The sequence below is a fragment of the Balearica regulorum genome, chromosome 22 (genome assembly GCF_011004875.1).
Source record: "Balearica regulorum gibbericeps isolate bBalReg1 chromosome 22, bBalReg1.pri, whole genome shotgun sequence".
NCBI lineage: Eukaryota > Metazoa > Chordata > Aves > Gruiformes > Gruidae > Balearica > Balearica regulorum.
Window position 1 is genome coordinate 3460518 of NC_046205.1, and position 16054 is coordinate 3476571.

Consider the following 16054-nt stretch of genomic DNA (forward strand, 5'->3'; position numbering starts at 1 on the left):
CCCAGGGACCTAAACCAGCCCCATTTCACCCCAAACTGGGGAGAAAAAAAAAAAAATAGTTGTTTTGTACATTGCTGGCTGGCTGCGCTCTTCCTTTGCTGTTTGGGAGACCTGCGGAGCTTCCAGAGGGGAACGGAAAGGGTAACACCAAATGTTAAATATTAGGAGGTGGTTGGGGTTTTTTTTAAGGGAAGAGGCCAAGCGAGTGGCCCGGAGAGTAGAAACAGTCCTGGGAAAAAGGAGTAGCCGTGGGGGTGGATGTTCGGCGTGTGACGTTGAGGTGGCTGCGTCTGCCGCCCCTCCCGAAGGTTCTCGGAGGGCAGGACTAGCTGGGACCCGTTTCAGGCTGGACCTGGGCCTGTTCTGCTCTAAACTGGGACGAAACTGGGAACTCTGTAGTACAGCTGTGGAGGCTTCGCTGTCAGCCAGCAGCGGCGTGTCTCTGAGCGGCAGACTTCAGGATACGGGCAAAAAAAAAACAAACCCCAAAACCCCAACCCTTCCACAGTTAGAACTGAACGCTGTCCCTTCGTGAGCGTGGCACAGGTAAGAGCCAAAAGGTATTTGTTACTGCTGTTTCTTTGCAAAAAAAAAAAAAAGGGGGGGGGGGGGCAAAATATTTGCACAGCTCCCTGGGCTGTGTGGGGAAAGGGATTGCTGGCTGGTTTTTACCTGCCGATGTTGTTGCTCTCCCCTGCTTGGAGGTGAATTCCCGCTGTCCGAATGCCCTGGCTAGCAGAGGATGGATGCGAGCCGAGGGCTGCGCTCACCGGGTACCCCCGAAAGAAAAAACCTCTTTGCCGCTGCGGTTACTCAAGTTGGATGAACCCCAGCTTGGCTTTTGCGCATCGGGTCCGGGCGGGGATTGATTTGGGGTTTTCCAAACTGTTTGCGAACACCCCAAGCCTGCGGAAGGAAACCCGGCTCAGCGGAGCACCGGAGGCAGCGGGGTTTTGGGGGGCAGTTTTCCGTTCTGCGGCTGAGCCCCCCGCGCTGCTCTCGCTGTTGGCCGCAGCCGCAGCTCTGCTCCTGGTTTATTTGCTTGGAAAAAAGGAAACTCCCCATTACGAGGAGATCTGGGAAGAAGGGGGAGGAAAGCTGGAAAATGTGACACCTCGAGGCTTGAAATCCCAAAGGCAAAGCGCGGAGCCCTGCAGCCGGGGCCAGCGGCACCGCCCGGCGGGATGCAGCGGCCGGGACGGCGTCGTCCCTCCGGTGCGGCGGGGCCGGGGATCGCCGCGGGAGGGCTCCCGTGCTCCGCTGCCTCCGTCCTGCCCGCTGCCCCCTGCCCGCTGCCCGCTGCCTCCTGCCCTGCCTGCTCTCTTGCACTGCCGTGCCCGGTTAAGTACCGCTCTGCACCCCTGTGCACCCCTGTGCGTGACCTCTCTGCACCCCTGCGTGTGGCTGTGCACCCCTCTGCACCCCTGTGCATGGCTGTGGATGGCTGTGCACCCCTGTGTGTGACCCCTCTGCACCCCTGTGGATGGCTGTGCACCCCTGTGCGTGACCCCTCTGCACCCCTGTGCGCCTCTGCACCCCTGTGCGTGATTGTGCACGGCTGTGCACCCCTCTGCACCCCTGTGGATGGCTGTGCACCCCTGTGTGTGACCCCTCTGCACCCCTGCACGCCTCTCTGCACCCCTGCGTGTGGTTGTGCTCCGCTCCGCACCCCTGTGCGATGCTCTCCCAGCCTCTCTGAGCTGTTTTGGAGTATTGCGAGACCTGGGAGGTGGCGGTGCTTTCTGCAGGGAAGGGTGAGATACTTTTAAAATAAGCATCTCTGAGGGCTCGGGGCTGGGGCAGAGGCTGGGAGCGGTACGGAGGAGCCTGGTGTGATCTCTGCTGCCCTCCCTCCCTGGCCCGGAGTCGCTGAATGGGTCCTGCGGGCCCCCCCAAAATCCCTGCCCTGTCCAGCACCCCTGGGGGGCGAGGGGAGGGGGGGCTGAGCATCCAGCTCACCCACCCTGCCAGAGCAGGGGCTGGAGCCTGGGGGGGGGGGCACGGGGACCCCTCCACGGAGGCTCTGTGGGGCTGGGTGCTGTGACAGTCCCGCTGTGTGCAGCCTGGGGGACCAACGGGTGCCTGGTGGGTCCCTTGGGAGAGGGGAGAGACCAGCCCGGGGTGCGATGGGCTCAGTCCTGCCTCCGACCCACCGCGTCCGTGTGTCCGGGGGAGCAGCCACGTCCCCCGGCCACTGGAGATGAGCGGGGTGCTGGGGTGCTGAGCCCAGAGGACTTAGTGTTGTTTCCAGAGCCGGCTGGGGGGATGGCACGTACCCCACGATGCAGCACCTGGGTTATGTGCATTTACGGACTAAATCCTTTATTGACGAACCAGCCGCTTCTCCCGGCTGCCCCGGGACAGCCCCGGCCCCGCGGGTCACCCATGGGGCTGGCTGGTGGGGAGCCAAGCAGCAAGACCCCGTCCACCCCCCAGCCAGATCCTTTTTTGGGGGCTTGTGGGGCGTTGGGTGGCCGTCACTGGCTCCTTCATCCAGGCCTTGGTTTGGTGGCCGGGAGGGGATGGAGTGCGACACCTGGTCCTGTCCTCCCCCAGCTTCGGGATGGGAATGCGAAGACGTGGGATGAGAAGGGAGCACGTTGCCCGCAAGGACATCTGTTTTGGGGTGCGCAGGGCCTGTTGGAGGATGAGGATGGAGCAAACGTGGCTTCGTGCTGCCGAGCCTGCGAGTAGGTCCCGGGAGAGACGCAGGGCTCAGCACCCAGCCTGCCTGGCTGGAGAGACGCTGGCAGCCACGAGCCTTGGGGGACAGCAGGGACACTGACAGCAGCGAACCTTCAGCGATGCGACACTGGTCCTGGGTGAATTGCTTGGCAGGAGAGAGCAGGACATGGAGAAAAGCAGAGTCTCCTTGTGCTCCGTGCAGGGAGAGCAGCAAAAAGCATCCTCGGAGGGAGCAAACGTCAGCTCTGCTGCAGCCTCTGGTGCTGAGCAGGTTTCTGGGGAGCTGTAACCCTGAGAGCCCAAAAAGCACCTCGCTGGGACAAGCACGGGGAAACCTGGAGCCACAGGAAAGGCCGGTGATGCTCTCCCTGCCAGCAGCGATTTCTCCAGCACCGAGCACTGCGGTGGGTGAAAGCTCCATCTGAGATGTGGCCCCTGGGAACGGGGGGGGCATGAGCGGCTCCGGGCTTTTGGTCGAGGTCGGCGGCGTGTGCCAGAGGCGGCTGGAAACGCCGGGGGAACGGCTGCTCGGGGGGACACCGGGGCTGCAAAGTTTGGCTGAAAAAACCTCCGGAGCCATCGCTGTGTCTCTTCGCCCACCTGCGAGGAGCTGCGGGGAACAGCGGCGGTGCTGGGTGCGGAGGGTGGTGGGACGCGGGCCGATGCCTCCTCGCTGCTCCTGACTCGGTTCTCCTCGTTCTCCTCGCTCTCTTCCCCCGCTAACGAAGGCTCCTTAAGGGCTTTCTGCTTCTCCATTCCTCCAGGTTGTCCTCTGGGTACCCCACCAGCTCCAGTGCCTCTGAAGGCTGCGGCACCCGCTCCTGGAGAGGGAAAATCTGGAAGGTCCTCGGGTTGGGGGGGGAAATTAGGGGTGCCCTGGCCTTGCACCCCCTCTCCTGTCTTTGGCGGAGCTGGGGGGATCAGGGTGGGGGTGGCTTGGGGGTCCTGGTCTGCCCTGATGGTCTTGGGTGGGACTGGACCCGAGCTGGGGGTTGGGGGTGGGAGTGGAAATGGGGCTGTAGAGGGTCGGGGGGAGATGGGGGGGCTGGGGGGGTTACAGGAGGGTTCGGGGTACCAGCCCTGTTCCCCCCAGGGGGGTTCCGCAGTGTGTTCCCTTACTGGCCTGTGGTAATGGGGTGCTGCTGCTGCTGCTCAGGTTTTTGGCATCTCCACGCTCCTCCTTTGGCGAGCATGGCCCCCCCCAGCCCAGGCCGCCCCCCCCTTTGGCGTTCACCACGTGCCTTAATTGTGGGCCATGAAATCAAGGGCCGGTACGAACACCAAGCGCTGGAGCCGATGGCTGGGGGTGCATAGCAGCAGGGGGGGTCCCGGGGTCCCCCTTCCATCTCCAAACCCTCATCACCCTCCTGGGCCCCGGGACCCCCATCACCCCCCCCATGCTGGGACCAAGCCGTGCCCCCTCCCTGGGGCTGGCACTGGGGGGACAGCAGTGATGGGAGGTGAGGGGAAGGGGGCAGCCCCCATCCCCTGTCCCCCCAGATGCAGCCATACACCCCCCCAGACCCAATCCCTATAGGGTTACCGTAGCAACCCTATACAATCCCTCTTTCTCCTCTAGGGTGAGATGGGGGGGGGGTCTGCGATACAGATACACCCCCGGATCCAGCCCTATCCTGCGTCCTTCAGGCCTGGCCGGGAGGTGACTGCTTGACCCCTCTGCGCAGGATCCGGCCCCCAGCGCCAGGGCAGCTATTTTTGAGTGAGATAAAAAGCAAATTCCCCCCCCGAGCCCCCCCGCTGTCCTCTCCTCCCCCAGCTTTCGTCAAGCCATCCGCACCCTCAGAGCCATGGAAACCTGGGGGGGGGGATCCCCATTCCTACTGGGTGAAATTTCCCAGCAGATCAGATCAGTGCGGGAGGGATTTTGGGGAGCTGGGGGCTGCCTGGAGGCAGAGGGATGGGGAGGTCCTGGAATATCGGCTCAAGTGCGCTGAGTTTGGGTGCATTCAAGTGGGTTTTGGAACGCTGGTCCTAGAGGGGCTGAGGGGAGGTGATACCCAATAAAACCTCATCTGCTCTATTTCCACAAGGCATTTAGCAACGAAATAGTCAAAATGGCTGAAATTGCCTCAAATTCCCATCCTATGGCCTGGGCCTTCCTCCCCCTCCCCAAGTCCAGGCCAGGACTCGGTCCCAAAGCGCAGCCCGTAACGGCCAGCTGAGGCCTCACCAACTCAGCACAGGTAACGGCCCCTCCCCGCTGGGACCTGCCCCATCCCCTCCCGGTGGAACCGGGCTGGAGCCATGTGGGGGGGTTTGAGGGGGGGTCTCAGCCCTGTGTTCCCCCACAGGCCACTTTCCACCCGTGAATTTTTTTTAGGGGAGGAGATTTTTCCTGGGCAGATATTCCCAGGCTAGCGGGAAACTTTGGGGTGTTTCCTTAACGGGGTGCCTGGGCCATTCCCGGGGGGGGGGGGATTCCTTTCGGGCCCTCAGCTCCCCCCCTTTTTCACCCCCTTCTTCCCCCCAGGCTCTCGGTGGGGGGGACACCCCCACCACCCCCCAGCGCACCCCGCATCCCCCCGGCAGCAGCCGCACTGCTCCCCCCGGGGTCGTGTCCCCCCCGTGTCCCCCCCCCCCCCCCACTCCCCAGACCACCCGGGGGTCGTGCCCGGGCAGCGCTCTGTGTGTGTCCCCCCCCCCCCCGCCGGTACCCGGTGCCCACGGGGCTCCCCGGCAGGAGGAGGAGGAGGAGGCCGAAGGGCACCGGCCCCGCGGGAGGGACAGGCCGCCGGCGTTGTCACCTCCCCAGGCAGAATGAGGCCACCGCCGGGTTTGGGGGGTGGGGGGGTGTCCCCCCCCCCGTGTGTGCAGGGTGTGTGTGGGGGGTTGTCCCTTCCCTGCTCGGCCCCAGAACCCGCCAGCCGGGGGGGGGAGCGGCAGCCCCCGGGGAAACAGCGGCCCTTAGTGAGGGGGGGCTCCCCGTGTCCCCCACTCTGCCCCCACGGGGTCACCCCTCGTCCCCTACCCGGGGCCAGTGAGGTGGGGTGGGGATGGGATGGGGATGGGGTGGGGGTGGGGGTGGGGATAGGATGGGGATGGGATGGGGTCTGGGGTCTGGGGGGGCAGAGGGATCTACTGAGGGTCCGCAGGGCCCACACGTCTGGGCTGTCACCTGCCCTGGTCACGGCTTGGCAGTTCCCGGTGAATCCTCGGTCACGGGGGGGGCTGCTTTTTGGCATAGGCTCAGGTTGGGGCTAAACCCAGCGGTTTTGGGGACAATTCCTGGTGGGGCAGGTGAGTGGGTGGGGGTTATCCCCATGGATGCAGGGCTGGATTCGGGTGTGGTGATGCCTGGAGGCAGTGCACCTCTCCTGGGGGGCGCTGGATCCGGCCCTGCCCTGATGAGGACCCCTCGGGGATCCCCAGGAACCCCCCCCACCCCACAACCCCCTCAGCCCCGGGGTGCTGGGTGCTGCCTGGGGCCCAGTGCGGCTGTGGGGGGTCCGGAGCCCCACTCCTGTGGGAGACTGCGGGGGGTTCAGCCATGGGGTGACGGGGGGCCTGGGAGGGACCAGCACCACGGGAGAGCTGGATCCGTCCCGGGGTGACCTTGGGCACCACCGGCCTCGTCCGCGTTAATGATTGACGGGGTGGCCGGACACACCGGGACTCTGCTCGTCCCGTGGGATCACATCCCCCCCCCCCCCGGCCACCCCCAGTCGGGGTTCGTTGCCCTGGCCCCATCCTGCCCGCGGGACACACGTTAACACCCCGGGGCTGTGCACCCTGTCCCCGTGTGTCTGTGCCACAGCGGGACGTCCCCTCCCGTGCCCCCCACAGTGACCCCGCTCCTGGGGCCACGCTCTGCCTCCCCGGCCTCCCGTACCCTTCTCCCTCCCAGTCTTCCCAGTGTTCCCAGTGCTCCTCCTAGCACCCGCAGCTCCCTCCTCCCAGTCCGCAGGGGCAGTGGGGCCAGCGGGGTGTCCCGTCTCTGCGGGGGCCATGCGGGGTGCCGGGGTGCTCCCCAGCCCCAGCGAGGCTCTGCCGGGCAGAGCGCGGAGGCTGCCGGTAGCAGGTACCAGGACGGGCTTTGGGCTGGGCTGGGGGTGGCGGGGGGGCTCCCTGTGTGGGTTTTTTTTTGGGGGGGGGGTGACTCTGGGGTGTCAGGGCTGGGGGATGGCGGTGGCCCTGTCCCCAGAGCAAGGTGGCAGGGAGAGGTCCAGGGCAGGGTGCTGGCGTGGGCACATCGCTGGGGGGTTTCGATCCCAGCACCCCCCCACCCTTCACCATCACCCAGTCGGGGCTGGGGGGGCTGGGGGGGGGCGCTGGGCTCCTCTGTGCCCCCCAGGAACGCCGTAACCCCCTGGTTTGCTCACAGGGACCATCCTCACGGGGAACCTGGGGGGACACAGAGGGTCTGGGAGCCCCAGAAGGAGGAGGGCGAGGAGCACGGAGGGTGTTTGTGCTCCACAAGTGTCACGAGTGGCCAGGTCTCAGCTTCCCTTTGCTGCTGGCCGGGGGATGGGGGGGGGGGTGCCTGGGTGGCCGGTGCCAGCCCTGACAGTGCCCTCCTCAAACGTGGACGCCCCGTGCTGGCTGGGAGGCTGGTGCCCGGGGGGGCAGCCCCAGCTGGGGGACGACCCCCCTCGATCCCTGCAGGGTGGGGATGGGGGTCCCAGCCTCTCCCCACAGGCAGCATTCCCCCCCCCCGGGGGGGGGCCAGGGGAGGCAGTGAGACCCCCGTGCACACCCGCAGTGGGGTCCCTCGTCTGCTGTGGGATGAAGATGGGGGGACAAGTTCACCATGGCAACCAGCGGGGTTGCTAGGAGATGGCAACCCGGGGGGAGGGATGCCTGCAGCCCCCCTCCCTACCTCCCCCCCCCCCCCCCACGGCCTCCCCAGCCCCAGGCAGGTCCCCCCCCCAGCCAGAGCACCCTTGGGGCAGGGGACATCCCCGGGGCAGGGGGGGCAGCCCCGGGCGGGACACAGGGTGCCAGAGCATCCCCGGGGAAAGGTGACAGCCCCGGGACCCCCCCAGGGGCCGGGTTAGGGTCAGGGTGACCGTGAGGGGACACGGGCCAAAGGCCAGGTGGGCCCAGGAGCCAGAGGGGATGGGGACAGGGTCAGTGCCTGCTTTTGGGGACACACAGGGACAGGCTGGGGGGGCCTGACCCCGCGTCCCCCCGCAGCCAGCCATGCTGTCAACGGGAACCCCACGGTCCCGCCATTCCCAGCGGAGATGCAGACGGCAGTTTTTGGTGAGTGTTCCTCTGGTGCCAGGGAAGGGGGGTCCCGGCAGCATGGGCCCCCCCAGGGCCCCCCCAGCCCAGCTGACCCCTCCCCTGAGTGAGGGCAACCAGCTGCCTGCTCCCTGCCTGGCCCCCCACAGGCATGGGGTGCTTCTGGGGAGCAGGGCGGCTCTTCTGGGAGATGCCAGGGGTCTTCTCCACCCAGGTGGGCTACGCGGGAGGCTTCACCCCCAACCCCACCTACGAAGAAGTGCGCACAGGTAACGAGGGGCTTCTCCTCCCATGCTGTGATGGGGACCCCCCCCCCAATGTCCCCCGCACCTGCGGTGGGGTGATGTCCCCATCCAGCACCGCAGGGTGTCCTGCAGCCCCCGCCTTGGCCTGGCCTGGCTCCCCCGGGATGGTCTCCATCACCCACTGGGTGCCGATCCCCCCCTGTCCCCCAGCCCCCAAACCCCCCCCCCAGCCCGGACAGACGGTGCCCGGCTCAGCTGGAGAGACATTTTGCGGAGGATTAGCTGTCTATAGGAAATATTATCCCAGCCGGGGATTTATCCCAGTGCAGGGGGGGCTTGGGCACCCCATCCCCACCAGGCACCTGGGGAAGGGGGTCCGGGGGGTCCTGGGGGGTGGGTGGGTGCTGCAGCCCCTCCGTATCCAGCTCCCTCCCTCCAGCCCTGCCGACACTCCTGCTTTGCACAAGTCTCACGAATTTGCCAGATCTCAGCTCCCGGCGTGCATCAGCCACCGACGGTCCCCCCCGTCCCCCCCATCCCGGGGCTGCGGGAGGTTGGGGGGGCAGGAGGCCGCGGTGAGGGGCTGCCCCTGGTAGCGCTGCAGGGCTGGCTCTCGCCTCAGGGCTGACAGGACACGCTGAGGTGGTGAGGGTCGTCTTCGATCCCCGGAAGATCAGCTACGAGGAGCTTCTCAAAGTTTTCTGGGAAAACCACGACCCCACACAAGGTAGGGACGAGCTGCTGGGGTGGGCAGTGGCCATGGGTCCCTGGTCTGGGGGTGCCTGACCCCAAATTGGCCCCAAACAGGGGGTCCTTGGCCCCTTGGTGCTGGGGCGGGGGGGCTCACAGAGGCTTCCCTCACCGATCCCTTTAGCAGGACACCCCCCCACCCCCCCCCAGCCAGCTCTGCAGCCGTAACCCCCTCGTGCCTCAGTTTCCCCATCTCACCCTCCACGGGTGAAGGCAGCGCCCACTGCACTGTGCCCGCTGGGGCCAGGGGGTGCCCCATAACCCCCTCCTGGGTGCTGCCCCCCCCCCCCAGGCATGCGGCAGCAGGAGGACCTGGGCACCCAGTACCGCTCCGTCATCTACACGCTGGGCCCCCAGCAGCGGGCAGCTGCCCTCCGCAGCAAGGCGGCTTTCCAGCAGGTAGGATGGGGACACCGGGACCCCCTGGGGACACTGGGACCCCCCTGGGGACACTGACCACCTCCCCCAGCCCCAGGGAGGGGGCAGGGGACAGGTCATCCAGCACACCCCCCCACCACCACCGTGGGACTGTCCTAGGAGCTGAGGGAGCGGCGGTGGGGGGACATCACCACCGCCATCGAGCCGGCCGGTGACTTCTACTAGGCCGAGGGCGGCCACCAGCAGCACCTGCACAAGGTGCCCGAGGGCTCCTGCGGCCTGAGGGGCACCGGTGTCACCTGCCACATCCCACCCTGAGGGGGCACCTCGTGTCCCCTGGCGTGTCCCCATGTCCCCGGCATGGCAGGCAGGGTGGGCACAGCAGCCAGCCCCCCACGTCACGGCCAGCCCCCCACGTCACGGCCAGCCCCCCAGCCCCCCAGCTCCCACCCTGCCCACTGCCCCAGCAGGATTAAAGCCACGTGCCCCCCCACCCTGTCCTGTGCAGGCCCACGGGTGCAGCTGGGTGGCGGGGGGGGGGGCTCTTCGGGCTGGGGGGGGGGTTGCTGGGATGGGGAGGGACCCCCGTGGGCCCTGTCTGGGGGGGGGGGGGGGGAAGGGTGTGGGGTGACCACGGCTCTGCCTCAGCGGGGGGCTGGTGTGGCAACAGGGGGTGGTCTGGGGGAGGGCAGGGTCTGTGGAGATGGAGGTCGGGGGGGGGGGAGGCTCGTGTCCGTGGGGCCGTGTCCGTGGGGCCGTGCCATCCCTGGACTCGTGTCCGTGGGGCCGTGCCATCCGTGGGGCCGTGCTGTCCCTGGACTCGTGTCCGTGGGGCCGTGCCGTCCGTGGGGCCGTGCCGTCCGTGGGGCCGTGCTGTCCCTGGACTCGTGTCCGTGGGGCCGTGCCGTCCGTGGGGCCGTGCTGTCCCTGGACTCGTGTCCGTGGGGCCGTGCCGTCCGTGGGGCCGTGCCGTCCGTGGGGCCGTGCTGTCCGTAGGGCTGTGCCGTCCCTGGACTCGTGTCCGTGGGGCCGTGCCGTCCGTGGGGCCGTGCCGTCCGTGGGGCCGTGCTGTCCGTGGGGCTGTGCTGTCCCTGGACTCGTGTCCGTGGGGCCGTGCCGTCCGTGGGGCCGTGCCGTCCGTGGGGCCGTGCTGTCCCTGGACTCGTGTCCGTGGGGCCGTGCTGTCCGTGGGGCCGTGCTGTCCGTGGGGCCGTGCCGTCCGTGGGGCCGTGCTGTCCGTGGGGCCGTGCTGTCCGTGGGGCCGTGCTGTCCGTGGGGCCGTGCCGTCCGTGGGGCCGTGCTGTCCGTGGGGCCGTGCTGTCCCCCGTGGCCGCCAGGGGGCAGTGCCGGGCCGCGCCCGTTCCCACCCGCCAGGGGGCAGCGGCGGCGCAGGCGGAGTGCGCGTCTATACGGTACATACGGTACGTGCGGTACAGCCGGGACGTGCGGTACAGCCCGTACATACGGTACGGGCGTGCGCAGGCAGAAACACGGCCTGTACAGGTGTGGGTGGCACACGGCACGGAGGGCACACGCGTGTGAGCACACACACACGTACACATACACGCGTGCACTGGGTCATATAGCACACACACACATACGTACACGTACATACGTGCACAGGCCTATGCAGCACACACACATACATGCGTGCACAGGGTCATGTAGCACGTACGTACGTACACATACATACATGCACAGCGGTGTGTGGCACACACACACATACACATACATGCGTGCACAGGGTCATGCAGCACACATGTACACATACGTACACATACATACATGCACAGCGGCATGCGGCACATAGGTACACATACATGCATGCACAGGGTCATGTAGCACACACACACATACGTACACGTACATACGTGCACAGGCCTATGCAGCACACACACATACATGTGTGCACAGGGTCATGCAGCACACACACACACATGCGTGCACAGGGTCATGCAGCACACATGTACACATACGTACACATACATACATGCACAGCGGCATGCGGCACACACATACATACACGTACATGCGTGCACAGGGTCATGCGGCACACACAGGTACTCACAGGACACACAGGTACGTACGTCGTGCGGGGGGACGCTCTGCGGGGTCCCTGCCTTTGGGGGATGCCCTGGCCGCCCCCCCCACCCCGGTCACCCATCCCTGGGCCACGTCCCTCCTGTCCCCCAGGACCCCAGACCTGTGCCCGGACAGGGGGGTTTGGGGGGACACATTCCTCCCGTGTCCCCTCGCCCCGGTGCCGCAGTGACAGCGATGACGGCCAGAGCCGGTGATGGCCCGGGGTGACGGGGTGCTGCGGCCCCTGTACTGGCTCCCGGGGGTTGATGGCCCCGATGAGCCCGGTTGGAGCCGAGCTGGCCCCGGGTGTGTGCTGGAGGGGGGTGAGGAGGTGGAGGGGGGGCACTGGTGGCGATGGAGGGGGCTGGAGTGGACAGTTTGGGCATGGGGTTGTGTCACCCCTGCGATGTCTGCAGGGTCCCCGTCCTTGGGGGTCTGTACCCCCACCAGCAGTGCTGCAGGCTGCATCCCCCCAGGTCTCATGGGTGGGGGGGGTCCCAGTGGCCCTGTCCCACCTTGTCCTGGGCAGACTGGATTTTGCAGGGGTGGGGGGACAGGGATATGGGGGCAAGAAGCCTAGCTGCACCACCATCCCCCTCTTCCCAGTTTTCCCAGCAAACTTATACCCCCCCAACACCAAACCCTGCCCCCCCCAAACCCTCTGTGCCCCTTGGGGGAGCGATCCCTCTGCCCTGGCACCCAGAGCCCCCCACACCCCACCCCTGGGCGACGGGGAGGTCTGTGAGGCTCCTCCTGCCCTGGCTCCCAATAGGTCCCGGTCCCTTAGACTTGGGGTACCCTCCCAGGTGGGGGTCCCACGGTCACCCTCACCCATGACCCAGGCACCCCGTGGGGCCCACGCACCCACCCAGCACCCAGGAGCCCGGGCTGGGTCCGGCTGGGGACACCTCAGCGTCCCCGGGGAGGGTCTGTGCCTGGAAGCCATCCCACAGGAGATGTTTTGGGGGTGTCATGGTGTGTCCCCCCCGGTTGGGGAGGGGGGGCGGTCCCTGTCTCGGTGCCCCCAGCACCCCTCTTGCACAGGCAGGTTTGGGGGCTGAGTTTGGTGGATTTACAGCAAAAAGGCTGGCAAGGAATGAAAATACAGCTGAACTCCCCAAAAAAGGTTGTCAAGGGTGAGTGAAAGCAGAGACGTGAGATGCAGCTTTCGGGGGGGGTTGGGGGGGTGGGGGGGGGTGACAAGGCCCAGGGGACCCGCTGGGTGCTGCAGGTGCCACATGCCGCGGACCTCCCGACCCCCCCCTTGGCCACCGCTGGCATCCCAGCGGGGTGCTGGGTGTCCCCTCCAGTTCCAGGGATGGGTGCACAGGTGGGTGCCGTCACGTCCCCATGCCACAGGGCGCGAGCCGAGCCTGGCACAGGGCTTGTCCCCAACCCCGGGGAAGGGGGGGTGGGACGGGACACGGGGGCAGTTTTTTTAGAAAGTGAAGTTCCCCGGGTCAACAGAGAGCGAAAAAAATAAATAAAAGCAGAGAGAAAGCGAGCGCAGGTCGGCTTCCGGCACCTGGCCCTGCAGCTGCCGCGCTGCCTGGCTTTGAAGAAGGAGTTAAAGAGGAACGAAAGTCGGGGACAGGGGACCCTGGCCTTCAGCCTCGCACCCCGGCATCCTCCTCATCCTGCCGGATGGTCCCGCAGGAGTCATGGGCACCCGCTGTGGGGTTTCATGGGGGGGCAGATGGCTGGGATGGAGGTGCCCAAATCTGAGGATTTGGGAGGAGTTCTTTCTTTTTATATATAAATCCCCAGCTGCTGGAGTCAGGGGATGGGACCAGGAAAGGGGCCAAAGGCTGGGGAAGCAGAGGGAGACATCCCTTGGGATGACGTGCCTCCCCCCGCTGCCCCAGCACCCTGCCCAGGGGCCGGGAGGTGACAGCCACATCTCCCCAGGGTTTATCGGTTTGGCTGTGACGGGTGCGTGGGCTGTGGCAGGGCTGGGCTGTCCCGGGGGACGGATCCTGCCCCCCGTGTCCCCATCCCCACTCACCGAGTGTCTCCCTCCATCACCCCCCAGGGATTTATTTCCCACCCCCCCCATCCCCTGGAGTACAGGATGGGGCCCGGAGCACCGCGGCCCTGGATAGGATGGGGTGATGTTGGATTCTCTGATGTCTATTGGGGTTGAGCCAGGTCTGAGCTGTGTATTTGTGTGTGTCTGTGTGGGGAGGCAGGATCCGTCCCCAGGGTGCTGGGGGGGGTGGGCGCAGGGTGCCCCATCTCTGCAACAGGGACAGAGCCTTCAGGTCGGGGGGGTGGGGATTGGGGGGAGAGTTTGGGGCACCATGGTGGGGGGGGGGGAGTCCTCCAGAGGCTGGGGGGCAGCATGGGGGGCTCCCACAGCTCCAACGGGTTTGGAGGAACACTGGGACATACTGGGGGGACAAGCCCCGTGTCCCCCTTTCCTGGATGGGGCCCTGCAGGGATGCAGCTTGAGGAGAGGAGATGGGGGGGGGACCCTTCTCACCCCCCCACTGCCCCTCACCTGGCACCTGCTCTGGGCGGACGGAAACTCTGTGTCAGAGGAAGCGGGGAGGGGGCCGCGCTCCTGGCCGGGGGGGGACACACACACACGACACACCACACACCCAGCTGTGTGTGTGTCCCCCCCCAGCGCCTGCACCGGGGGGCTGAGCTGCCCCGTCCCTGGCACAGCTGGGATGAGTTGGGCAGGTCTCAGTCCATCCCCATGGGGGTGGATTCCTGGCGGCGGGGGGGGGGGGGGGGGGTACAACCCTCATCCCCCCCTTCGTCCCCCAGCTTCGCTGCCCGACACGTTTCACCTCCTGCTTAAACCCAGCGTGGCCGGATCCAAGGACCCCCGGGGGGGGGGGTCAAGATGGGGCTCCCCATCTACAAACCCTGGCCCTGACCCCCTCCCTGCCTCAGTTTCCCCACTCAGGGTCTGAAAACCAGCTGCTTCGCTCCCCCCCACCCCGGGGCTGGAAAGATGCGCTCCAGCCCCGAACCTCCACCAGCGTCCGAATCCCACGGGGATGCTCAGATCCCGTTCTGAGAAAGCGGGGTGGCGGGGGCGCGGGGGCCGGATGAGCGGGGAGGTCGGGGAGGGGATGCTCATGCGATATTTATACCAGGGGAGGTATCTGCAGGGCTCTTCGCCGAGCGAACAAAATAACAATTCAGGCAGGTTTGAAAAGCGCCGAAACCGCGACAGGAAACCCAAATTGTACAAATGCAGATGTGAGTGGAAAAAGCTCTTGAGCTGGTTGCTCTGGCTTTCACCTTCGCTAAAAATAAAGCTGCCTTATTAGGGGCCGATGGGGGCCGAGATAAAGCATCTTCCCTCCCTCCCCCCCCCATGTTTTTCCGTGGGGAGGTTGTTCCGCGCGATACCGTGGGATGTGGGTTTCTGGCCGTGCCGGGGGTGATGGGGACAGACGGCTGGGCTGGGGGCTTGTGTCGTTTTGGGGGAGGATCTGGTGGGGGGTTAGGGTGTTGGGGTGTCAGATTTTCTGGGGGTGGTTTTTGCTGGGGACGGTGTGATTTGGGGCTGGGCAGCGTGGGGTTGGGGGTGCGATGAGTTGTAACGGTCTCTCTGGGTGTAACGAGGCAACCTGGCAAAGCCACATCCTGCAGCACGGCAGGACCCGGGGGGGAGGAATTTGGGGGGCTGAGAAAGGGCAGGAATTTGGGGGGGGGGGGGGAACACCAGCAAAACCCCTCCTGGGACCTGCCCACCCCCATGAAACCAGAGCTGGGCTCCCCCCCGTGCCTCAGTTTCCCCTCTCTGGACCATCCCAGGCCGGAGCACCCCACCTTGGCGGGGGGAGGGGGCTGCGGTGAAGGTGGTGCTGGCTCTGGGTGCCTGCTGCCCACCCCCCCCACCCCCCGCAGTCGCACCCTGGCCCCGGGAGGATATCGTGGGAGGCGGGAGGCGCTTCGCTTACCACCTCGGTGGCGGCAGCGGGGCCCGGGCTCCTCTGAGTCACCAGTGTCCCCACACCTGCAGCGACCGGGGACGGCGAGTAGGGATGCTCACACCTGCAGCCTTCGCGCCTGCCCCCAGCCCCGTCCTCCTCCTCCTCCTCTTGGGGGGGGAATGATGGATGGGGGGGGGGGAGGAAAGCAAAGGGGTAGAGGGAGAAGGGGGCAGAGCAAGGGGGAGGGGGGTTGAATGCAAAATTGTGGGTGCACTCGCAGAGGTGGCGCAGCACCTCAGCACCCGCCCTGCCGGCAGCACCCACGTGTGGCCGTGGACCCCCCGGGCCTGTGCGGGTGGGGTGGGGGGGTCGCATGGCACAAGGCGTGCTTACCCCACGGTCAGCCTTGGCCCTATTGGGGTAATATGGGGGTGTGATGCTCCAGCCCCCCCATAGCACTGAGGGTGCCCCAAAAGGGTCGGGGGGGGGGGGTGTAAGACCCCCACCCCCCCCAAGGGTGCAGATGGGACATGGGGGGGCTGCTGCAGAGTCCAGCCTAGGGTGGGGGGGAAGCGGGGGGCTCCGGCCGGCCCTGGGGGGAGGCCGTGAGAACGTGGCCGGGGCCGGGGGAGGGGGGGAGCAGCGCAGGAAGCGCCGGGGGGGGGCGGCTGCTCCCGGCTCCCCCAGATGCGCCCGTGAGATAGGGCAGCAGGAAGCAGCTGCGGGGAATCCCGGCGCTGGGAACGGCCGCTGCCGCCCGCCTGCCGCCCCCCAGGCCTGTGGGACCCCCATGCCCCGCTGCCTCCCCCTGCA

General features: G+C 66.7%; 1 protein-coding gene across 1 annotated transcript; it reads left to right on the forward strand.

Moving 5' to 3' along the window:
• The first annotated feature begins 6584 nt into the window (after nt 1–6584).
• LOC142604805 (peptide methionine sulfoxide reductase MsrA 1-like) lies at nt 6585–9745 on the forward strand. Its single transcript, XM_075773877.1, has 6 exons — nt 6585–6724; nt 7840–7908; nt 8040–8159; nt 8758–8862; nt 9178–9284; nt 9423–9745. The coding sequence occupies exons 1-6, from the start codon at nt 6652–6654 to the stop codon at nt 9486–9488; spliced, it is 540 nt and encodes a 179-aa protein (XP_075629992.1). The 5' UTR covers nt 6585–6651; the 3' UTR covers nt 9489–9745.
• The last annotated feature ends 6309 nt before the right edge of the window (nt 9746–16054 follow it).